General features: G+C 42.4%; 2 protein-coding genes and 1 long non-coding RNA gene across 12 annotated transcripts in view; 1 reads left to right on the forward strand and 2 right to left on the reverse strand.

Annotated features, from left to right (window-relative positions):
- Positions 1-2,853, reverse strand: part of PRR5 (proline rich 5) — a 54,508-nt gene extending 51,655 nt beyond the window's left edge. For 3 of the 8 annotated variants that reach the window (XM_068104777.2, XM_068104781.2, XM_068104776.2), the window contains exon 1: positions 356-488. In XM_068104777.2, the coding sequence (XP_067960878.2) occupies positions 356-435 (80 nt within the window). In that variant the 5' untranslated portion in view covers positions 436-488. The other 5 variants (XM_078777800.1, XM_078777786.1, XM_068104780.2 and 2 more) reach the window with 5 other exon arrangements.
- On the forward strand, positions 1-24,284 carry METTL25 (methyltransferase like 25). 3 transcript variants are annotated; one of them, XM_078777752.1, is made up of 13 exons: positions 384-750; positions 988-1,134; positions 17,618-17,724; positions 17,875-18,468; positions 20,496-20,640; positions 21,509-21,606; positions 21,829-21,858; positions 21,966-22,039; positions 22,153-22,249; positions 22,356-22,430; positions 22,532-22,603; positions 22,890-23,006; positions 23,613-24,284. In XM_078777752.1, the coding sequence occupies exons 1-12, from the start codon at positions 441-443 to the stop codon at positions 22,995-22,997; spliced, it is 1,857 nt and encodes a 618-aa protein (XP_078633878.1). In that variant the 5' UTR covers positions 384-440; the 3' UTR covers positions 22,998-23,006; positions 23,613-24,284. The 3 variants fall into 3 exon arrangements, with proteins under 3 accessions (XP_067960876.1, XP_067960875.2, XP_078633878.1); XM_068104775.2 differs by lacking the exon at positions 384-750 and adding an exon at positions 1-248 and having other exon boundaries at positions 22,890-24,284; XM_068104774.2 differs by having other exon boundaries at positions 200-750; positions 22,890-24,284.
- LOC144892231 (uncharacterized) overlaps positions 7,187-24,667 on the reverse strand; it is a 33,771-nt gene continuing 16,290 nt past the window's right edge. The window contains exon 3 of the long non-coding RNA XR_013623449.1: positions 7,187-9,359. This is a non-coding gene — a long non-coding RNA (uncharacterized LOC144892231). The remainder of the gene's footprint in view (positions 9,360-24,667) is intronic.

The raw sequence follows: 24,667 nt of genomic DNA on the forward strand, positions 1-24,667 counted from the left end.
ACTGAGAAGAAGAAGAAGAATATGAATGGGAAGAAGAAGAAGATCACATCAGCAAAAATACAAACTGGATCATGAAAATGACCGTAAATCGGAATAAATCGAAGAGATCAATATAGAATCATCTGCACGGTACCGGAAGCTCTACCTGCTGTCCGTTTGAAAGTGTTTATCAAGCTGGAAGGTGTGCCGAGGGGCCGGCGGTTCCGGCGGCGCATTTCGGACGGTCAATAGTCAAACGGCAAGGAAAGGTCAGAATCCCGCAACTGGCCCGTACGGTCGTGTATTAACGATCGCCATTACACACACGGACACACAAACAGGGAAGCGAGGAAGGAAGGAAAGAAGGAAGTAGTACCGCAAACCACGTGCGATCCAGCGGCTCCGGACGGTGCGGGCGAGCTTGGCGGCGGTCGGGCGGCTGCGCTGCGCCATCATCGCCGATGCGGGCCGAGTCCGGGGCCGGGTCCACGAACTCCGTGCGGGACACTCGGCGGGCCACGCGGACGCTCAACGCCGTCGTGCACACCTTCCGGCACGTGGCCCAGGCGCACACGGCCGACTTCTACACGAGTAATGTATGGGCCGAACACGTGGGTCTGGACCCAGACGCGGTGCTGCGCAAAGTACGGGAGCAGGCACGCTTGCTCATGGAAATGGAAGATGACGACGACGCTGCTGATGACGACGATGATGATGACGATGATGATGATGATGATGACGATGATGATGATGATGATGATGATCATCAGGGTATGCTTAACAATGTGCAACGTAGAGGGGTGGGAGGTGTATGTTTGGGTGCAAGTTTCGACCGGGCTTGCTCATCACTTTGCTCATCACTTTGCCCATGGTTGTGCTCATCACTTTGCTCATCGCTGTGCTCATCACTTTGCCCATGGTTGTGCTCATCACTTTGCTCATCGCTGTTCTCATCACTGACCATGTCTGTGCTCATCACTGTGCTCATTTTGCCCCTCGGTATGGCAGGTCAGGGGGCACGAAAGCCTCGACAGCTGCTCGACCTGCGATCCTTTTTTCGCGGGATGTCCACGGCTCGAACCCACTTGCGTGACGTCACTGTGAGCCTGAGCTCAGTCCTGCACGATCTGGAGGCGCAGGACCTGCAGCGCACTGGTATATCAATGACTTCGTATCACAGCAATGCCAATTGTGATTATGACCACTAACAATTTATTGACTATGATGCAATAAACATCTTAGCATTGCTATGGGCAACGTAATTGCGCTGAGAGCACAGCAAAGGGCTGGCTTGCGAGTCATGACAAGTGCTCATGGATTGTTTGTTAGTTCTGGGTGTGAACTTATCGAGCGTGCCAAGACCAGTGCTGTGCTTTACTCGAAGAGTTAAAATACGATGTCACTTTTTCGTGCACCTGTTGTTCGCTTAACGGTTAAGAACGACAGCTAACAGCTGGCTTAAGATCTTACGGCCCTGCGTTTGAGCCAGGGTGGTGCCTATAACGTAACACCAGGTGGGTTGACAACCTGTCATTCTTCTGAGGCTTGAAAAATAAGTACCGGCTTACTGCAAAGAATCAGCCATTTCAGTGTCCTGCATCGGAGTGGCGACCCGTCCAGGATTATATCCAATAGCTTGGGAAAAAGTGCCTCGGCAGACCTATGCATCTGAAAGGAGTGGTTCTTCTTCTTCCTCTCTTTTTTGGGGGTTAGACTACAGTTTCATGATCGAAACTTCATGGTTTATTCGCCACCCAACTCTAGACTTGCATGTGTGATTGTGTAATGACATATCGCTCACATCGAAGCACGTGTAAGATCTTGCAACATTACGCAGTACGTTGCGATCGCGTAAATCAACGCCATTATTATGTTGAAACATCTATTATTATGTTGAAACATCTTGTTTTTACAGGAAGAGTTATTTAAGCTCGTTCTCTTTCAAAGTAGGCACCGTGTGAAGCAATCTATGGATTTCATCAACTTCAAGTTGAAAATGAAGAGTGCGTTTACCACCATAAGCGCATGACGTTTCGAGCGTTAGCTCTTCATCGGAGCAAAAGTGTTCAATGGTAAACATGCTCATCAATTTTTAGTTGATAACGTCCATTGCTTTTCTTTTGCCGACGTAGACCGACGTTCTGACCTTAACAGAGACTAATATTCGGTTAAACCTTCCGAAGCAACCTATAGTTTCAGGATACAACACAACAACAACAACATGCATTTTAAGGCCATTTTCCCTGCAAGAGCTGGGGTTAGCCTTGCGGTCCCCATGACAATGTTCTCCATTTTGCCCCATTTTCTGCATATCCCCTTGTTAACCCCCTTGCCCGCATTTCTTCTTCCACCATCTTTAGCCAAGTCTTTCTCGGTCTTCCCCGTCCTCTACTTCCTTCTACATTCATTCCCATCACTCTTCTCAACCAGTCACTTTCATCCTTCCTCAACACATGACCAAACCATCTCAACCTGTTCCTCTTCACAGCATCAATCACAGGCTCTATTCCCATCATCTTTCTGAATTCATCATAGTTGCAGGATGCAATGATTTAAAGTTGTTGATGGTGTAATGTACTTGTATGTCTCATGGATTACCTTCGCATTGTCACTTGTGCTGAGACTGTGTCCTTGTCTGGACTGGGTACTCTTGTGTGCCTAATCCGGGTTTGTTTCTGTGTTTCCTCCTCTTCCTCTTTTCCTGTTCGTTGATTCCCCAGCCTTCTGTCCTGCTTCCCTGCTGTCTGTACGTTTTCTCCTCGACCGCTTGCCTTTTCCGTGAGCCTCGTTTTCGTGAGAATGACGTGTCTTCCTTTCGAAAATTCTATTGTTGACGCTCGATGTTGATGCAGCGTGTGTGTAACAGGACTTTGAATGTCCTTATCACTTTCATATCGGTGGCTTTTGAGTTTTTTATGGCTACATAATGTGCAGGTGAACCCTGATTCGAGCATTTGGGACTGTTGCTGCTCCAAAAACAGACGTGCCAGACTTCCGTTAAATAGGGCATTTCCGCAGCTTTGCTTTGAGATTGTGTCGATATCGAGATTCTCAAATATCGGAAGAAATTTAAATCCGATGGGTAATGGGTGTGGATGGATGTAGGGATGGATCGATCAGTTGTGAGTGTCATCACGCGATCCACCTTTCCTCGCCCATATGGTGAACCGCAAGCTCCTCATCTCTTGTATAACCAGATTTTCTTTCCAAGTTGCAGAAAACATTGTCTGTTTTTTTGCACGTCTGTAGTGCAATGCACATTGGAGTATCCTCACTGCGAAAACTATCGTGCAAAATTGCTCATAGCTGGCAACATGCGTGTCCATGTTTGAGGCTAAATGCACACAATAGAGAGCCCAACAACAGATCTGATCACTTGACTTTATGGTCAAGCAATTCCAAAATTTCTGAGTGCAACCCATACAAATGGAATATGGAGTGCCATCACTTGCCAATTGCTGCGCTTATTAAGAGCATCCATTCTGAATCTGGGAGGTCGGTGGTTAAAATTCAAACCTCGTCCAAGTCATACGGAAGACTTTAAAAATGGTACGTGCTGCTTCTTTGTTTGATGCTCAACATTTAAGAGGATGGAGAACGGCCAACCAAGACTGGGAATGCAATGGCAAACCACCAAGTATAACCCTCGACAAAAACTACCTAGGCAGCACCAATGCTCCATGACGAGCATGGTAAATGAAAATCTGAATTATTTTACTCTACAAACCCATTGAAAGTACAACCTCCACCTTTAGAAAAAGTCCTCGTAAGTACAACCTCGAAAGATGATCTTTTCCAGTATGTCTCATGGTTGTGCAATCCCGTTTTTTTTTCTTGTTTTTTTAACAGTACCGTGCTATTAAAGCTGACATGCAACAACGCACAACCTCCATTCCACATACTGTCATATATGGCTTTATGTGTGCTCTGGGAATCGTCCTTGAAAGATTTACAACCTTGGCACTTAGTAGACTTTGAGTACTGTTATGAGCTGGGGTGGTGCCAGGGGAGGTAGGGTATCGGTATTATCAATTTCAATATAGTTTTTTTTTTTGTTTATTTTGTAGGTGAATTGTGCAAGTACAGTATTACTCTGGCGTGGGTTCAAATTCGGAACCAGCTATAAACTGTCATCCAGGTGATTCACAGGCAGTGTTCCTAAATTCCTACTCTAACCCTTTTTTAATGTCAGGCTTGGCCAGGTCTTCGTGAAAGACTAACCAAAAACGACCCCACAAGACCGTGGACTAATTGCGGCTATTAGAGAAGACTAGGAAGATTAGAAGTACAGTAATTTAATGGGGGTAGAGGCACTGTTGTCTCGAAGCAGACTAGTTCACCCCTCCCAGCCCTTTTTGTTCTGTGAAGAGACTTTTCTATATTTGTCTTGTTTCAATCCAAGGGGCTGGTTGTTCTGCTTTTGTATTTTTTCGTGTAGCCCCCACCTCATGTGGCCTGGTAGGCTTTGTGGTGGGCAATATCCCATTAAAAATTTAAAAAAAATAAAGTATATATAAAATAGCATATTAAAAGTTGGTACATGTGGTGAAGTTTCAGATCTATAAGCAGTGAAGTCATAAGGAAATCAACGTATGGATGTTTGCGAATCTGCATTTAAGGCCTTTTGAATATCCTCCTTTTGTCCTGTCTGTACTTCACTTGTTCATCTAATGGAAGGGGCTTTTGGCTTTAGACCAGGGCTAACCAACATATGAATTGTTGTTTCAAGGCAGCTGTGCAAACATAAACGCTAAAACGAAATGGGCTGCAGTCCATTTTGTATAACTCATTAAATGCACAACTTTGGAGTCTTGGCTCCACTCCTAGCACCCGTGCCTTGCCCTGTGAGGAATGGTGATCCATTGCCACCAGATAGGTGGAGGGGAAAGTTGCTCAATGGTTTGGACGGTGCTCGTAAGCACGAAAATAATTGTACTCTCGAGAGTATGTTGGAACGGAACTTTATCTTCATGGTCAGGGCTGACTGGAGTGGGTGAATTTGCTGTTTAGGCTCACACAGTAAGATTGGCAGGGATTGTATGAAAATTGGAACTGCAGAGCTGCCATAGGTGTGAAATCAAGATCGAGCGAGACTGGGGCAGAGGCGAGATCATCCAGGTGGAGACATCGGTATTCAACCACACAAAATCTGGTGTGAGCGGGAAGAACTTTTAGCGAAAGTTTCCCCCATTCTTTCTTTTCCTTGTCTTCTCCTTCTGATCCCTCATTTAGAAACTCACTACAGTCTACCTACATCATGATCATAGTCATGAACAAAATGACAGTCTCCACGTTCAACCTCTTTACGTTATATGTCTGTGTATATTTACCCCGCATGCGAAGCGAAAAGCGGGGTGAAGGAATTGGTTCCCTTTGTCTGTCTACAGACGTTGGTCTATGATCGAGGAACAACTTAATTTCAATTGAAGTTAATATTTTGCACATGAATCGCAACACAAACCAGCAGTGTAACTGTACATTGGTTCTGAGTTTGGCAAATTGTACGGAATCTCATCCAGACTGAGCATTCGCAGGGAGGAGTAAGGTTTTTTTTTTGGCCGTCCACCTGTCTGGCAGTCAAAGAAAATTGAAAATCATTCCAGACAGGAAATTTAGTTTTTAGGGACGTCATCAAGGACACAAATAACAGGCATGGAGAACTAATACAACGTGTTAAATAAAGTGGTGTAAATCTGCTTCAACGGCAGTTAACTTCCGAAAAACGTTATTATTTATTTCAACTACCTTTAAAACCTTTCTTGTATTTCAATTTAATTATATACTATACTTGAACACTGTAGAACACACATCGACTTTTTGAAACTTTCAAAACTTTTCAGTTTAGCAGTACTTGGACAAAATATTACACCATTTTGCGCCACCTCAGCCAAACAAATTTACCGCTCACGCTTTCAGCATTGGGGAATATTGAAATTCAGACAAAATGGCGGCTCGTAGGAACTGTAGATCATGCTCAGAAACGTAAAGCAAGAGCTTAAATGACCATTTCACATTCACATGTCCTTTTTCTCAAGACAGCATGGTGTTTGATGAACTCTCGAGTTGCTTCCTTGTTTTTACATCTTTGCACAGAGACTTGTGGTGTGTTCACACGGAAGGGTTAGTGTGGAGTAGTTTGAGAACTGAGGTCTTGGTAAATACAAATTAGTCTGTCAAATCTCCAGAGTTGCTAATCCACCCAGGACCATGGACTAATAAGTAGCGCTGAGTCGGTCTTTGCGAACACAGCACAAGTATTTAGTTCAGCATTACTCAGTATCAGAGGGTGGTGTACACGGAAATTCTCACAGAAAAATTAATCAAATAATCTACCAACATACCTTACTTATCCTGATTCCAACTAGTTTATTACCTGCCGCTTGGACTATGTAAACATTTTCAGGTGAGCACCAAATCTTTATTGCAAATTTACATTCTTGGGAATTAGTATAGATTAGTTTATGCAGATAATCCTTTGCCAACCTGAATATTTTTCTCACTGTTTGTTAAGGGGGTAAGATGACAACCTTCATGTTATGCCCTTGTTAAGTGCTGGTGCTACTCACAATTTAAGCGAACTCCACCAATGTACTATTGTCATCAATTGGTAACCAGACGCCGGTAACCGGCCTCTCGGTAAAAATGGCAACAAAGCTTAAACTTCTTCGTAAATTGCCAGATTTCTAAAAAGATCTGGAGAAACAGAACAAAGGGCTGACTATATCTAGTTGAATCGAATCACATATGGTGTGTGCTATTATTATGCTGTTGTAGTCTAATGTGAGACATGTTGTGTTTCACATACGATAATGCATTAAAGTGGCAAAAAATGCCCCGCTTTACACACTCTCCCTTCATTCCCCGACCCCCTACACTTTTAACCTCCTCAGTCCTTGTTATATATTGGCTATCCTGAACATCAACACCAGAGGGCTCTCTGGCGACAGTGCAGCCGGCAATTGGAAATTAAAACAATTCAGTATACTGAACATAGGAACTGAGGGGAATGTCGGCATACAAGGGTCAATCTTTCTTCATCTTGCTCTGCATAAGAAGTGTGGGGAAGGGGGTCGTTCACAAAGTATTTGGCCTAACATGCATACAAAACATGGTTTATTGTACTTTTTTGAAGTGAGGAATTAGACAAGTCAAGCACTTGAAGTTCTCAGGTTACGTGATTGTAGTGAAAATGATTCACGACCTCACTCCCAGATATAAGGCTTTATTGAAATCGATCTTCACATCCTACACAGATAGACAAATAATCTCATTAGTTCTACAAAGCATATAAAAGCATATATAAAAGAGTAAAGCATTCTAACACATAAGCCATCAATCACAGTCTCTTATTACCAAGATAAACCCACACTCATCTCTGTATAACCCATTCAGCTTGTAGAAACTGCCTCTCGCGCACACAAAGCGTTCGCATATAAATAGGAAGGCGAGACGTATCACGCCTCCGAAGCATCCTCTTCTTCGTCATTTTTGTCACAGTGATAGAAGAAAATCAAGTCATCAGCTGACATTAAATGAGAGCAGGCCTGAACATTAACATCTCGTCCAGCACTGTGTGGAGAAGGCTGATTGCAGGAGGTCCCCATGGCAGGGTTGCAGCAATGAAACCACTGCTGAGACCACAGAATAAGGTGAAAAGACTGAAATTTGCAAGGCAATACCAAGATTGGGCGACTGGACAATTGAATCGGGTACTCTGGTCTGATTAATCGAAGTTTGAAGTTTTTTTTAAATCTAAGAGACGCCAGTTCGTACGCCAAAGACATGGAGAACGTTACGACACGTAATGTTTGCAGCTTGCTGTTAAACACAGGGGAGCCTCTGTGACTGCTTGAGCTCAGGGGTTGTATCTCAGCTTTTGGTGTGGGGAAACTTGTTAAAATCAATGGGACGCCAACACAAGAAAAGTACGAACAGATACTGCAGCACCATGCAGATCCTAGTGGAAATAGTTTAATCAGAAGAGGATTCATTTCGTCTCTGCTTATCTGTTCCCTGGCGTATCTGTTCCCAATCCCTGGTGTTGGGCTAGCGGTTAGGGTGCCGGCTTAGGATCCAAGAATCCTTGGTTCGAATCCCGGTCGATCGCTGAATTAACGCCAGGGGGGTTGACTCAGCCTGTCATCCTTCCGAGGTCGGCTAATTGAGTACCAGTTCACTGGTAATGCCCTGTTCGTCGTTAAAGGCGGCAAAAAGGGTTGGCGTCAGGAAGGGCATCCGGCCGTAAAACATTGCTTCAAATAGGGGACCGAAAAACAACAACAACCACGGTTCCCGAAAAAGGCCAACCCCCGCTTTGCGGGGGAAAATGTCCTCTAAAGGTGGTTTTTATTTATTTTTTTATTCATTTTCCAATAAGATAATGATCCAAAACACACTAGCAATATAGTAAAACAGTACTTGGAGAACAAGGTAACATCTTGTGTGCTCCAATTGTGAGAAATCGCCATGCCAGAGTCCAAACATGAGTCCCATCAAGGCCATTTCGGATTACCTGGAAGCAGAGACGACCAAGAGGAGGCCAACTAACCTTACAGAACTGTGTAATGTGATACAGGACATTTGGCACAATATTTCTGTAAGAGTGATTCAGATGTATTTATGAAGCATTAGTAAAAAAGTAATGGCATTCAAGAAGGAAAAGGGTGGACACACAAAGTATTGACTGATACTATAAAACGACACCTTTTGTTATTTACTTAAGCCGATTGTTTCATGCACATTTGTAAAGGCTGTCAATTTACAATCCTAAACACATATGACTGTTATCACTGATAACACTTGACAATAAGAAAAACTTTCCGTCTGCTACTGCGGTTAATGTAGGTGTCATTTATTAATTTGAGCATGCCAATTCCAAACCTGAAGTCAGAATTTACTCAGCACGTCAGGATTTTAGTGACAGAAAAATGACATATTCAGGCATTGTTTTTAAAAAAATCAAAAACATTGCACAATATAAACACATCGTATAATGTACAGTAACTGTTAACCATAAACTGAAGCACATTCGACAACATAAATACATTGTATAAACTATAATGTATACATTAACTGTTCATAAATGCTTTAAGAACTTGCTTTTACGCTTGTGACGAGCAGTGGTTTGGCTCTCAATAAACCAGCAGTAGCCCCCCATCATGTTGGGGTTGAAACGCCCGTGATAGCGCATCTCCATTGTGCTGATATCTTGGTGGAACCTCTCACCATGCTCTTCGCTCACAGCATAAAGGCTAGCTGGGAAGAAGTCCATGTGTGAATGAAGAAAATGCAAGTTTGAAGAAGAAGAAGTTTGAAGAAGACTACCAGATTGGAAGCCTCTCATGCAGCCAACTCCAGTGGGTTCAGCTTTGACCGGAAGACTGGATAAGACAATAAATCCCAAATTAGTGGTCCAATAAAAGTAATGTGTGGTCCCATTAAACCATTGTGTCAGTACAGAGGAACAAGCAGTTCAACATATGTGAGGTGCCCATGTCTTGTCTTGGTCGCCCACCTTGCAACCGAAGTAGTGATTGTATGCGACATTGAGACGATTGGGTATGTTTTTCCGTTGGGTACAAGGCATATACTTCCCATATACATAGCAAAAGCAGTCTGCGCTGTTTCCACATGTTCGACTATTCATATCAACCTGAAATATAATAATAATATTATAATACGAGTATAAAGGTCCTTCAAAAATGACAGGTTGGAATCGTTTATTTGGAGGTATAGCCTCGTGAGCGTGCCAATGTCTGTAGACTCTGCCTAGCATCAGGTGTACTTGTATCCTCTTTATTTATTAGACATCCTATGGACCTAACTAAAATTATAACCACCTTTAGAGGCCATTTTTTCCCGCAAAGCAGGGGTTGGCCTTTTTCGGGCACCGTGGTTGTTGTTGTTTTTTGGTCCCCTTTTTGAAGCAATGTTTTACGGCCGGATGCCCTTCCTGACGCCAACCCTTTTTGTCGCCTTTTACGACAAACAGGGAATTACCAGTGAACTGGTACTCAATTAGCCGACCTCGGAAGGATGACAGGCTGAGTCAACCCCGCTGGCGTTAATTCAGCGATCGACCGGGATTGCGAACCCAGGATCCTAGGATCCCAAGCTGGTACCCTAGCTGCTAGCCCAACACCAGGCTATGGACCTAAATAAGCACTCTTTTTACTCTGCACACATTGCACATCATGTGCAGTGAATTTCACCTCCCTGTGCCTTCTATTTATTATAAACTAGAGCAATGCGAATGTGTCACCAATTTGCCTCCACATAGTACCACAACGGGTAGATGCCCCCGTTCACTGTCCTAAAAATAAACAAGTTTGATTTAAGTCCCTTCAGCTGTTTTCAAGTATCACATTTTCACCAGCCATGACAGGGTTCACATCGATCGGTGAAGCAGTTTCAGAGAAGGGATTTTTTTTAAATATCAGCTTTGAAGCTAATGTGGCTGCCACACCACATGGCATGACCTTAAAAATGTACACTCTGCATATGTATGGGTAGAGGATCACGTTTGTGAAGTTTCGTGTTGATCGGACAAGGTTCGTTTTTCTATCCAAGATGGCTGCCAAACCACATGACCTACGACATCTTCATTATCATACTATATGCACCAATGATGTTAGATGATATTTGTAAAATTTCACATCGATAGGGTAAGCGGTTTCAGAGATCTAATTATTTAATATTTTCCTTCAATCCAATATGGCTGCCACACCATGTGACCAATGATGTTTTCGTGATCATCTTTTAATCGCCATGCCTTGTCAATTACACACAAAGTTTTGAGTCAATCGATTTGGTGGTTTGGGAGAAGATGTTTTTTTAAAGGTTTTAGGTTAAATCCAATATGGCTGCCAAACCCTGTGATCCATGGTGTCATAAATTTAATATTTCAATACAAATGTGTCGCAGCTCATGTGCATGCAATTTTAGATTTTTAGGATAAGGAATTCGATTAAAACATTTTTGGCTGGTATACCAGTTCACCTATGATGTCATCATTATCATGCTTTTGTTCCCCATTGGGAGTACTTGACAATGAGCCATGTTTCAAATTTTTCCATTCAGCAGTTTCTGAGAAATAATTTTTATTATTATTTGCGTTTAATCCAAGATGGCTGCCATACCACTTGACCTATGATGTCACAATTATCATGAAAACATTCTGCAAAGGTGTCACTCCTACCCTGAAAGTTTCGTCTCAATTGGACATATGGTTGCTGAGAAAAACGAGGTTTAGCCCGACAGACAACTCGAAAACATGCTGCCACTGAAAACCGCTTATGTACACTGCCCTTGAGGCTCAACTTGCAAGTGAGCGTCGACAATTCCAATAGAAGAGATGCAATTATTACTCTTTTATGGAAAATGGTTCTTAAGTTTGTTTTATCCTCAAAATATATTGTCGTGAACACACAGTCGTGTTAAATATTGCCCTTTAAACCCATACACAAATTGTCCACGTAAAGGGAGACGTACAAATGTACAAACAATATGTTTTATATACAGTGTATTCAGAAAGTATTCAGACCCCTTCACTTTTTTCACATTTTGTTATGTTGCAGCCTTCTGCTGAAATCGTTTAAATTCATTTTTTCCCTCATCAATCTATCTACACTCAATACCACATAATGACAAAGAGAAAACAGGATTTTAGAAAGTTTTGCAGATTTATTTAAAAAAAACAACTGAAATATCACATTTACATAAGTATTCAGACCCTTTGCTATGACACTTGAAATTTAGCTCAGGTGCCTCCCACTTCTCTTGATCATCGTGGAGATGTTTATACACCTTGATTGGAGTCCACCTGTGGTAAATTCAATTGATTGGACATGATTTGGAAAAGCACACACCTGTCTATACAGTCACATGAAAAAGTAAGTACACCCCGTGTAAAGTTTTGACTTTTCAACATATTTCAACATACAGCTATTTGATCTTCATTTCAACAATATTGATAGATAAAGGTGATATAATGTAACAAATATCATGAAACATTTACATTTTGTCATCCATTGTATAATTTAAATAAACATAAATGCAAATTTCGCATGTGGGAAAGTAAGTACACCCCTACATTTATCACTACTTCAAATACCTAAAATTAGAATCAGGGGCACCCGCTCAGGTGCAAATGATTAGAACATCGTTGGAGGATCTTGGAGGAACCTGTCTTATTTAAACCTCAGACATTTAGTTTGGTTTGCTCTTTGTTGTTTAAGTGTGCGGCGTCACCATGCCCAGATCAAAAGAGCTCTCTGAGGCCTTCAGAAAGAAAGTTATAGATGTCTACGAGTCTCGGAAGGGATTTAAAAAGATCTCCAAACAATTGGAAATCAATCATTCGACTGTCCGGAAGATCATCTACAAGTGGAGAAGATTTCAAACAACTGCCAACTTGTTCAGGCCAGGCCGCCCCAGCAAGTTCAGCCCGAGAGCAGACCGCAAGATGCTGAAAGAAGTCTCTAAAAACCCCAGAATGTCATCACGGGACCTACAGGTAGGTCTTGCCACTGTTGATGTCAAAGTGCATGAGTCTACGATTAGAAAGAGGCTGCACAAATTTGATCTACACGGGAGGTGTGCCAGGAGGAAACCTTTGCTGTCCAGAAAGAACGTCAGGGCAAGACTAAAGTTTGCCAATGAACACCTAGGCAAAGACCAGCACTTCTGGAACAATGTGCTCTAGACAGATGAGTCAAAGGCATAGCTATTTGGCCACAGTACCAGAAGACATGTTTGGTGAAAACCAAAGACAGCATTTGACCACAAGAACCTGATACCAACTGTAAAACATGGTGGTGAAAATATTATGGTTTGGGGCAGCTTTGCTGCATCAGGGCCTGGGCAGCTCACCATCATAGAATCCACGATGAATTCTTCATTGTACCAGAGGGTGCTTGAGGATAATGTGAGGCCATCTGTCGGAAAGTTGAAGCTCAACCAAAGGTGGACCTTGCAACATGACAATGACCCTAAACATACCAGTAAATCCACCAAGGAATGGCTGAAAAGAAAGAAATGGAGGGTTGTGGAATGGCCAAGTCAAAGCCCCGATCTAAATCCCATCGAGATGTTGTGGGGGGATTTATAACGAGCTGTGCATGCAAGAAACCCGCTCAAAAATCGCACAGCTGAAAGAATTCTGCATGGAGGAGTGGGCAAAAATTTCTCCCAGTCGATGTCAGAGACTGGTAGACAGTTATAAGAAATGCCTACTTGAGGTTGTTTCTGCCAAAGGGGGCAATACCACCTATTAGAGCCAAGGGTGTACTTACTTTTTCCACATGCGAAATTTGCATTCATGTTTATTTAAATTATACAATGGACTACAAAATGTGAATGTTTCATGATATTTGTTATATTATATCACCTTTGTCTATCAATATTGTTGAAATGAAGATCAATTAGCTGTATGTTGAAATATGTTGAAAAAGGCAAAACTTTACATGGGGTGTACTTACTTTTTCATGTGACTGTATAAGGTCTCACAGCTGACAATGCATATCAGAGCAAAAACCAAGCCATGAGGTCGAAGGAACTGCCTGCAGAGCTCAGAGACAGGTCTGTGTCGAGGCACAGATCTGGGGAAGCCTACAAATAAATTTCTGCTGCATTGAAGGTTCCAAAGAGCACAGTGGCCTCCATAATTCTTAAATGGAAGAAGTTTTGAACAACCAGTACTCTTCCTAGAGCTGGCCGCCCGGCCAAACTGAGCAATCGGGGGGGGAAGGGTCTTGGTGAGAGAGGTAACCAAGAACCCGATGGTCACTCTGGCTGAGCTCCAGAGATCCTATGTGGAGATGGGAGAAACTTCCAGAAGGACAACCAACACTGCAACACTCCACCGATCTGGGCTTTATGGCAGAGTGGCCAGACGGAAGCCTCTCCTCAGTGAAAGACACATGAAAGCCCACTTGGAGTTTGCAAAAAAAGCACCTAAAGGACTCTCAGACTGTGAGAAACAAGATTCTGTGGTCTGATGAAACAAAGATTGAACTGTTTGGCTTCTGTCTGGCCGTGCCGTATGGTTTGGTGAATACAATTACGAATTCAAAATCGTAATTGTATTCACTCAATTCCAATCATCAATTGATACTTTAACAAAATGATTAACACGATTAACGTTTAACGATTTAACATTACGATTGAATGACGGTTGTATTTGGATATTATCAAACCCACGCATTGCCGCCGTCATCTGTCCACTTCCGCATTCGCGGCAGGTTCATAATTGTCATCAAAATCTAAACAGTATTTGTAGAATTTCAACAAAAGCCACATCACTGTTCATATCGGTAAATATTATTCCATCGTGTTTGGAAAAATTGGAAAACTTGGAAAAATTTGAAAAACAATATAGCCTATTTTACTCCCAAGGGTCCCAGGAATACCCACCCAAAATATCGTTGCGATCGGTTGAGCCGTTTTTGCGGTACCTTTGAATGGACAGACGGACATTTGGTGAATTATAGTATGATAAAGCTTTGGTGAAAATTTGATGACAAAACTCAGATGTTAAAAAGGTTACAGCCCTGACATGGACACTGCACACACACACACACACACACACACACACACACACACACACACACACACACACACACACACACACACAGGCACACACAGACTGCATTCAATGACTTATGGGAAGTTACAGGGGACGGAAATTTGACATCTCACCCCGAGCGTCATTTTTCCTCGATACGCCACTTCTCCACTGTACCTGCGATCTGTTTTTAAAATTCCCTCTCTGATGGACCCAGATTGTGTATATTTTTGAATATGATTAACCACCACTTGGTGAATGCTATTCAGGCTGCTTTTGCAAGCCATGGCCTTACAGTAGACAGAGCTCCCTTTTTGTTTTTACGTACCCATTTTTTTTTGACTAACATTTTTGTGCGATATACTTTCATTGTATTAATTTAAAAGGTGGCGTTCCGAACATTTTCGGCCGTTGCAACCAGAAGCATTCAGCTCGCTATCGTTTGCCAAGCCAGCCATTCCTGCTCACCCATTTTGTTGGAGTGATTGCTGGAGTGCTTAAGCTGCTTGGCGAGGGCTCTACAAATGAAGTGAGAAATGCCTGTGTACTTAATTAATTAGTTGCAAGGCTGGGGAAGTTTGGTTGTGTTGTAACACCCTTTTTGAATATGATTAACGAGGTGAACCACCACTTGGTGAACGCTATTCAGGCTGCTTTTGCAAGCCATGGCGTTACGTAGAGAGAGCTTCCTTTTTGTTTTTACGTACCCATTTTTTCAGACTAACATTTTTGTACGATATAGTCACTCTCCCCTTCCCACCCCTCCACCCCTCCACCCTGCTTCCTTGCTCCACCCTCCTTCCCTTCTCTCTCTCCTCCCTGCTCCTCGCCACCCCACCTCACCCTCCTCCTTCCCTCTTTGCCCCTCCACCCTCCCTTCTTCTCTCCTCCCTCCTTTCTCTCTCTCCCCTACACCCTTTCTCCTCTATCTCCCCCTCCCACTCCCCTCCCTTCCCCTCTCCTCACCGTTTCCCTCCGTTACCCTCCACCTTTCCCCCCTCCCCCCGTCTCCTCCACCTTTCCCGCTCCCCCTCTCCTCCGACTTCCCCACCCCTTCCCCTTTCTCCTTTCTCTTCCCCCTTCCCCTCCTCCTCCCCTCCTCTCTCCTCCTTCCCTCCCACTCTCCTCACCCACCTTCCTTCCCCCTCTTCCCTCCCTCCCCCTTTCTTCCCTCCTCCCCTCCCTCCCCCTCCATTCCCCCTCTCCTTCCCTCTCTCTCCCCCCATTCCCTTCCCCCTCCCTCCTCTCCTCCCCCCCTCTCCCTCCCTCCTTTCCTCCCCATACTCTTCATATTCCCGTCAGGAAGCGACCCATTGTTACCCCGCCGGGTACTTTTGCAAGTATATATATTTTTTATTTTTTATTTCAACAACCCGCTGGAAAGCATCATTTTTAGTTTCTCAATATATGAACAAGTTTTGTTTATAAATTGCTTGATATGTCATGAACGACAGACAATTTGTTTCTAGTGGCTCTTTTATTAGTTATTTATTTATTTGTCATCATGAACATCATCATAAATGATTGCCTATCAATACTATTAGCTTGTCTGATCATCTTCTACACATCTTTGTTTCATTTATATTAGCTGATAGGCCTGTGTGCCAATTTAGTCACTGGATGGTGCTGTAGTCATGCAGAGCAGTCATAGCTTGTAGTTAAACATGTTACCATAAACCTGAAAAACTCACTCTGATTGCTTCCACATGGAGGCCACAGTGCGGAAGAGTCTTGTCGCTTCTATTCTACATTACATTATTCAATAGGATTCTGGAATCGGCAGCTCCATCAGCCTTCTGCAATCTGTAGTGTCTGACTCGGGTTTGTGCTTTCTGAATAAGCTTTGTAATGTGCTTAGATCGGTGGATTTGTATAACCCTGTTTGTGGCTAACACTAAAGCTGTGTTGTGTGGTGGAGTAAGAAGAATGTGGGAAGGGGTGTTGGACCAAAACAATACCATGTAGAATGGACCTTCATTAGCCATCTCAATCTGATGTGAGACCCATGAAACATTCCGCATTTACAATAATAGGATAGCACTGCCAGGAGCAGCTTTTTAGATCTTTCCAGCAAGCTAACGATGGTTTTAAATATTATTGTTATAAAAGTGTAAATTAATTAAGTTGAAAGAATGTTGCTGGAATGGAAGAAGTTCAATGAGGATCGTGAAGAATTTCACTTAAAAGGAACCAAACTCAGCCTTTGCAACTGCGAATTGTTAGATCTGATCATTGGATAATTTTTTAACTTCATGGGCTTGTGAAAATAAAATGCACCATTAGGCAGGAAACGCAGCCGTGCATTTCTGGGAGCGATTCACGACGGGCATGTTTCACAGCCAATCGTGTATCCACAAAGGCAACAAGTCGTGGCTTCGACATTCATTTCTGATAAATGAACCGTTTCGTATGCAAAGTGAAAATTTCAGAAATGATAAGATATCAGTAAATTTTATCAAATAATTCAGCAATGATCAGATATCAGTAATTTTTATCAAATAAATCAATAATGATCAGATATCAGTAAGTTTCATCAAATAATTCAGTAATGATCAGATATCAGTAAATTTTATAAAATAAGTCGGTAATGATCAGATATCAGTAAATTTTATCAAATAATTCAGTAATGATCAGCAACAGTAAATTTTATAAAATAATTCAGTCATTATCAATATCAGTAAATTTTATCAAATAGTTCAGTAATTATCAGATATCAGTAACTTTTATCAAACAATTCAGTGATGATATTCTTTATCTCCAAATGTTGAATTTTGTCACGACCATTATTTTAACATTATCGTTCGACTCAAAACATAGTGAACTGCTCTTTACCGTCACAATCTTGCTGCATCATTTCCGGGCTATTGTGCATTCCAAGTGGAAAGCTTAATCCAATAAATCGGAGAACAGAAGTCTGCAATGAAAGTGGTCGTAGAGAAAAGAGGATTCACCAGATTACCAGTCCAAACGTATCGGAGCCTGGGAAGCTATTTAAAGATGGACCCTCTATCTTGTTAGGTTCCTTTCAGCAATTTGGTTTTGCAGTTGGTCGTTTCTTTTCCAATGTCTGTGCAGCTCCATTGCCGAGACCTGCAGAGTTCATGAACTGCAAGAAGTCCCATGAGGTGGAACTGATGTCAGAAGTTATTGCTGTTCTTGCACACCACTGCCATGTTAGACAGGTGCTGAGGGGAATAAAATAAATGTTCTGAGGTTTGGGAGCAGATTATTCTTCTCCTTCTTTTTTTGCTGCCATTTTCCAATTTGTGCCTGCTACCTTTCTTGTGTTATTTCACCCATGAGGGATTGAGTGACATTTTTCTGTGCTGCAGGTTTTTAATTTGGGATCGGGGAAAGGTTACTTAAGCTCGTACCTGGCACTCTGCTATGGTTTGAAGGTCTACGGCGTCGATTCGTCAGGCGGAAACAGCCGTGGAGCGGCAGAACGTCATCGCAAGCTGCAAAGGTTTTGGAACAGCTATGAGAGGAAGTCTGCTCTGCAGGTGGATGGGAGTGTGCTTCCAAAACTGGCTGGTTGCAAGAAATGCGATGAGAGCCAGTGTGTGATCGATGAGATCGATTCCACATTGGAAAGAACTTTTGCGGCAAATTCATTTTCACCACAGGCAAAAGAGGAACGCATAGCAGAGGAACTTACTGATTGTCATGGAAAACCACGTTGTCTGGATCTATCTTTTGTGGATAATGCTGAAACCGATTTGGACCCATTCTTAAAGGAACTTCCCCAAATCTCATTCGTGCCAATTGCAGGCAAGCAGCTTCTAACTTTGAAAGAGCAGCGGCAGAGACGAGAAGCGAACATCAAGGCCAAGGCACAGACAACACCCCAACCATCTTTTCATTTGCCTGTCACATCGCACGTCACTCCTAAAACGAAACTCTGCCAACTTGTTGGAGAACTGGAGGTAATGGACAACTTTTCCTTGCTATTCTTGGCAAACGTTTCTCTCCATAACTGCTGACTTGCAAGCTTTACATCCATTTCTAGTCCATGCCGGAAATTGGTAAGCATTTCCACGTCCGGGCCCATCAAATGAAACGCTACCACACAGCTGTGCCAGTGAATGATTGGCATGTGGTTGACACTGCTCTTGAAGGTTGAACCCTTCAGTTTAGTTGTACAAAAGCTTCCATTGTACAAAGCGAGATTCCTTTTCTGTGAGTAATAACGCCTGTTTAGGTGTGCATACCTATCGCTGGTCAAAATTCTGAATTGTTTTGGAAGAATTTGTTGGTGGTAATAGTTAATGGTCATTAAAAGTTTTTAAAATAACAATTTTTCTTATGATAATGATAGGGCTTTATGAGTGCCACATTAAAAATAGCGATAATGTATACATTTGGATTAATATCTTGCCTTATGAGCTTTTGCTATTACTACCAAAATGTTAAGAGTGATTTTTTTTTGTTCCAACACATCTACAAGACCCAGAATGGTACTCGGTAGAGCGCATACCTCTGCCAGGCTGAACAGTTTATGGTTTCTATCCCACTGATGGGTCAGATCTGGATTCGGACCTGAAGCAAAATCTAATTGGCTTGTTCTTGTCACCTAACCAACTCATCCACCAAGTTTTTTCATAACTCGTCCACAACTTTTTAAACTGTCTTATGTATCGCTTTTTGCCCGATCACTCAATGGTGAAGAATAACTTCTTAAATTAAATAATTCTCACATCCAAATCCATATTCAGATCTTCACCAAAACCGAATCGATTCGTCCAAATCCATCCACAACTTTTTGAGATATCCTGCTATATATCGTTTTTGTCCCTATCTCCCAATGGTGAAGAATCACTTTAAAATCCTAGTAACCGGATCCGGATCTTCACCAAAATCGAATCATTTCGTTCTTGTCACATACCCAACCTCTCCGCAAAATTTCATCCAAATCCGTCCACAACCTTTTGCGATATCTTGTTCACAGACAGACAGGCAAACAAATAAACAAATAAACAGACAGGAGTGAAAACATAACCTCCATCCACCTTCGGTGGCGGAGGTAATAAAAACAAGCGTTACGCCTAGGTCCCCCGTCGGTGAAGTGATGCGAGTTGACAAAGTGGAAGACGCAAGGCGGCCATCTTGGATTTTGACGTGGCGACCCAATTTTCAATAGCGTTCTCCCTTATGCGTAGATACATCCACACACCAGATTAGAAGTTAGTAGTTTGTTTATTTTTCAAGATATTTCGCTCACAAGGTTCAGACATATATATGGTGGTGGCCATTTTGGATTTTGACGTGGCGACCCAATTTTCAATAGCGTTCTTCCTTATGCCTAGATACACCTACACACCAGATTAGAAGTTGGTACTTCGCTTATTTTTCAAGATATTCCGCTCACAAGGTTCAGACATACATGGCGCGGCCATCTTGGATTTTGACGTGGCGACCCAATTTTCAATAGGGTTCTTCCTTATGCCTAGATACACCCACACACCAGATTAGAAGTTGGTACTTCGCTTATTTTTCAAGATATTCCGCTCACATGGTTCAGACATACATGGCATCAGACATACATGGCGGCAGCCATCTTGGATTTTGACGTGGGTTGCACCCTCACACCAAATTCGAATGCGGTCCTTCGCGCACGCACGGACGGACGGACGGACACACGGACGGAGGGGAAAACCATAGTGCCCCTTTCGCTCCGCGGTGCGACCGGGGACAAAAATTCTAGTGTCCAGATCTGGATCTTCACCCAAATCAAAACAATTCATCCTTGTCACACACCCAACATGTCCACCAAGTTTGGTCTGAACCCATCCATAACGTTTTGAGATATCGTGCTCACATGCCGACAGAGTGAAAACATAACTTCCATCCACCTTCGGTTTTCACTTGGAATCCACCTCTAACATCTAGTGTTGTGCATTTGTTTTGAGACCGTCCTTTGCTGTTTCCTGATTATTTTTTTTGTCATGGACAGGATTCTGTGCTTGTCGGCCTGCACACGTGTGGAGATCTGGCTGCAACCTCCCTGAGGCTGTTTGCCAAACGCCCAGAGCTACGTGCCATTTGCACTGTTGGCTGCTGCTACCACTTGCTGTCAGAAGAGTTTGAATTGATAGAACGCACGTACTCCCTGTTGTTCACACACCTTCCACTGTTTGGGGCCAAGTGGTATTTGTGTCTCATCCTCGTATTGGGTAACACAGGAATCTGTGACAATGTGACTGTGCTGTATGAAGATTTCATTGTACCTTGAGAGGAAGAATAGTTCAGTTTCCAAGCTGCTTGCTGCTGAACTGTATTGCGTTTGATCCCAGTTGGAGTTTGACTTCAAGCAAACCCCGTTACAGTGTAGGACCAACAAATTTGCTGCATTCCAAAGCCTGCTGTCCTTTAAATGCAAATGTAAAAGTTTGCTCTTCTGTCTGAATTTAGATTGTGGATAGTAAAGATCTTTCAGTAGCTTTTGAAAGAGGTTGATATTGTGCGAGATATACTCCAGGTACATTTCCTGCTGGAATGTGGATATGACACAGGCATGATGGGCCAAATGACTTTTAGCTGTGCTTTAATTACCTTCTGATTCTATGTATTTCTCTGTAAATTGTTAACGTTTAATGTCCCATTACCAGTTTAAGCAAACAGATTATTCTAACCGGGAAAATCTAAGCACATGAGAATTCGTTTTGAAAAATTTATGCCAGAAAGAAAGATGCCAATTTTTCAAAGTAACAAGAACAACATTTGCACATGGTTGGTGCCATGAAAGTCAGGGCAGGATGGCTACATCAGGATTTCCATTGCCTGCAGTCTTTCTAGCAACAATTTAAAGGATTTGGTAGAGGTTTTGAACCCAATGCAATTAGGCAGCTAAAGCATGTTGACATCGCTGCAATGATGGAGGTTTTGGAGAATGTCTTGCAGTTTGTACGCCACCTCCCCCCAATGAGTTTGCAACGATAGGAATAAAACCATGCATCTGATTTGCAGGAAATGACGCGAGTGACATTCAGGGATTCCCACTAAGCCAGTTCCTGAAGTCCCAGCGGTGTGCCCTCGGAAGGAATGTGCGGATGTGCGCCTGCCTTGTAAGATATACTTTCCACCTTCTGGCACCAGTTCATTTCAGCACATATGGAAAGGGTGCTTCCTTGTCCATTTGGAGCATGATTGTGCATGATGTGCTGTAAGTTTTGGGATAATCAAGTGGAATTATCAATCTATATTCGAGAGAGTGATTTATTTGTAGAAGTAGGATGTCCTCTTTGCTGCTCACTTGACATCCATATTGGTGTGTATCTCTTCCTCAGGCTGCTGAGAGAGTTGCTGCTGGGAAAGGGGTGAGGGTTCTTTGTCATTTGTGACATGATCTTGGCTCTACTTTATTAACGGCTGTTGCTTTGAAAAATAGTCTTTTATAGTTGCTTCCTTCCATTTCTATCTTCAGTTTCCTACAGAATCCCTTTTTTTCCGTGCTGTCTTGCAAGTCATAATTCAGGAGCACTTTGGGGCTCTTGACAGGTGGGCCGATATTTTTGTTGTGTGTCTTTCCTTTGCAAAAGGTCAATTTGTATTCTCTGATATTTGCCTGAAGTCAAGTTTTAGTGATGCAGTATTTTATTCACTTTCTTTAGCACAAAGTTCCACGTTGGAAAAACATACGCCAAGTCATCGTCATTCTTGGATTATGTTCGAAAGTCACTTGAGAAACTCGGTTTGGATGGATCCCAGGTAAGATGGTTTTCATAATGAAGGTGCTTTATATCATCGTCACATCTACTATTACGGCCCTGAAATGTTGCATTTTTTTTTTTCGTTCACGTGAACTCATGTGGAGCTGTCAGATGGCGTTATTCAGAGCTACTTGGACAAATACCAGCCTAAGATGGTGGAATTGGAGGCCTTTAACATGGTAAGCTGAGGATGTTAGTCGAAAGAAAATGTGGGTGAAGGGAAAGATATTTTCCACTGATTTGAAGTGTTCTATCGTTGAAACTACTGTTGTTCTGCCAGCTGAAGGTGTTGCTTGCTCCCTGCATTGAAGGCCTCATTCTCTTGGACAGACTTTGTTTTTTGCAGGAACAGGTAAGTCCTAATGCCACGTTAATTCAAAGTCGTGCTTCCCTTATGACCTTATGATGTGAGAGCAATTTTCTGTATCCCAATCCATATACGTTCATGGCCGCATCTCATTATTGTTCACCAATCAACATTTTGCTGGATTGCTTGTCCTAAAACCGTGTGGGTTAGATGGAGAGACAATGCGATCCATAATGTAATCCGTGCTGGATTGGCCAAGTGTGAAGTCGTCAAAAGCAAAAGATATCTGCGTTTGCCTGCGTGCTCTGCATCATGTTCATGTTATTCCCAGGAACCTGAAGCCTATGCTGTCCTGGTTCCACTATTTGATCCACGAACATCCCCTCGCTGCTTTGCGCTCATTGCCACCAAGGATTGCTTGCACATCCACAAAGAATGATTTTAACAGGTGGTGAAATAGAGATTACATTCAGCTCTACATGCTTCATCCCCCTTTTTGAGCCAAAGACTGTTGTTGTATAACTTTAGACCATATGACACATTCTATGTTGTTGTTTGGTCCTGAATCTTTTTGAGGCCTTGCACATTTATAGGGTTTTAGTTGATCAGGCCACAAATTTAATGACTTTTTATTGTAAACTCTGCTGCGTGATTAAAAAGAAATGTAATACAACAGTTTTAAGTTCAGTTGAGCTCCATATTTTTAATGCGGCAGGAAAGATGTAAAGACTTTGTAATGTTTGAAAAGTTTATCTTCACTTTTCTTTGTCATGCAGTTCATGGTCTTAGCCTGCAGGGGGTACACTTGCACTTCTTATACCTGTGTGAGTGGTACTATTTTCAGGAAGTCCTTGTGTCTGCTCATATCTTTTATATACAGTTAAAATACATTCATTATCTGGCCTGATACGTAGATACATAGTTCAAACTTCAATGTATTTGTGGTATGCCAACATTGCCTTTTCTCAACTTGTTTTTCTTGCCCATTGTGCGACGCACATTCTAATTTTTTCTTTTCTTTGCCTCTCCTCCCATATTCGAATGTAAATGTCAGCGAGTAATTGAAATACCTATTTTTTTAACCTCCTCATTTCTAGAGCATTATTAAAGTAGCTAAAGCTTGTACAGGTGGTAAATTGAAGGGACCGGGATTCTGTGAGCTGTAATTTATGGACCCTGGGTGGGGTCAGCGGTGGCATCGAAAGGGAGAGAACGTGTGGAAGATGCATCTTCTCTGGATGTTTTTGGCCCGACTGACTGCAAACAGCTGTGAGACAATTTGTTAGAAGGACCACAAGGCAAAGTTCCAGATAAGATCATGCCGGCCCTTCAAACCCCCAGCCCCTGGGGCAAGCTGCCTTACCATTCGAACATTCCAAACGAGCCCACGTAGCCTAGTGGTCTGTAGATGTTCCCAAATATACAGACACAGTGAGAGTAATGATGTTTCTGCACAGACCGAATCCCATGTTTTGTGATCATATATTTGTCCATGTAATAATTCATGCAAACTTCCATGAGCAGTGTGCTAGTTTCCACTTGCAAATTATGCAGAGCTCACCGGTTTGTCGGTGTGTGTACTCGATTGCGTGCTGTCATAGTGATCAATACAAATCTGCACAGTCCCTCTATGTATTACTTTGAGCTCCTTTTGATGATTTGTTTTGCCTGACTCAATTGTGCCACGCGTGCTGTCATAGTTATCAATAAAAGTCTGCACATTCGCCACATGTTTAACTTTGAGCTCCTTTGTTGATTTATTTTGCCTGTAGAAACGTAATTTTTTTTTTCATATATGATGGGTTTCCAAATTCAGCAGTTTGGCCAAGCAATACGTCTTTGTCAACCAACAAAACTCAGGAAACAAAATTTTCTTGGTTGGTTATGCCTGCAGCCAATCCCTCCGTCTGAATATGATGTTTTCCACACAACACTCCTTTATTTTATGAGGTCGCTGGGTTTGTTAAAAAAAAATCCTGATATATTGTTATATTGTAGTATTGTAATTTTACCGTTTTCACTTTTAATGAAATTGTTCTTGTTTTGAATGGTTTTGAGAAAAAAAAATTCAGATTATAAGCCCTAGTTGTCCAAATAATTTGGCATTTC

This window comes from Myxine glutinosa, chromosome 1 (genome assembly GCF_964187855.1).
Source record: "Myxine glutinosa chromosome 1, kmMyxGlut1.1, whole genome shotgun sequence".
NCBI classification, from domain to species: Eukaryota; Metazoa; Chordata; class Myxini; order Myxiniformes; family Myxinidae; genus Myxine; species Myxine glutinosa.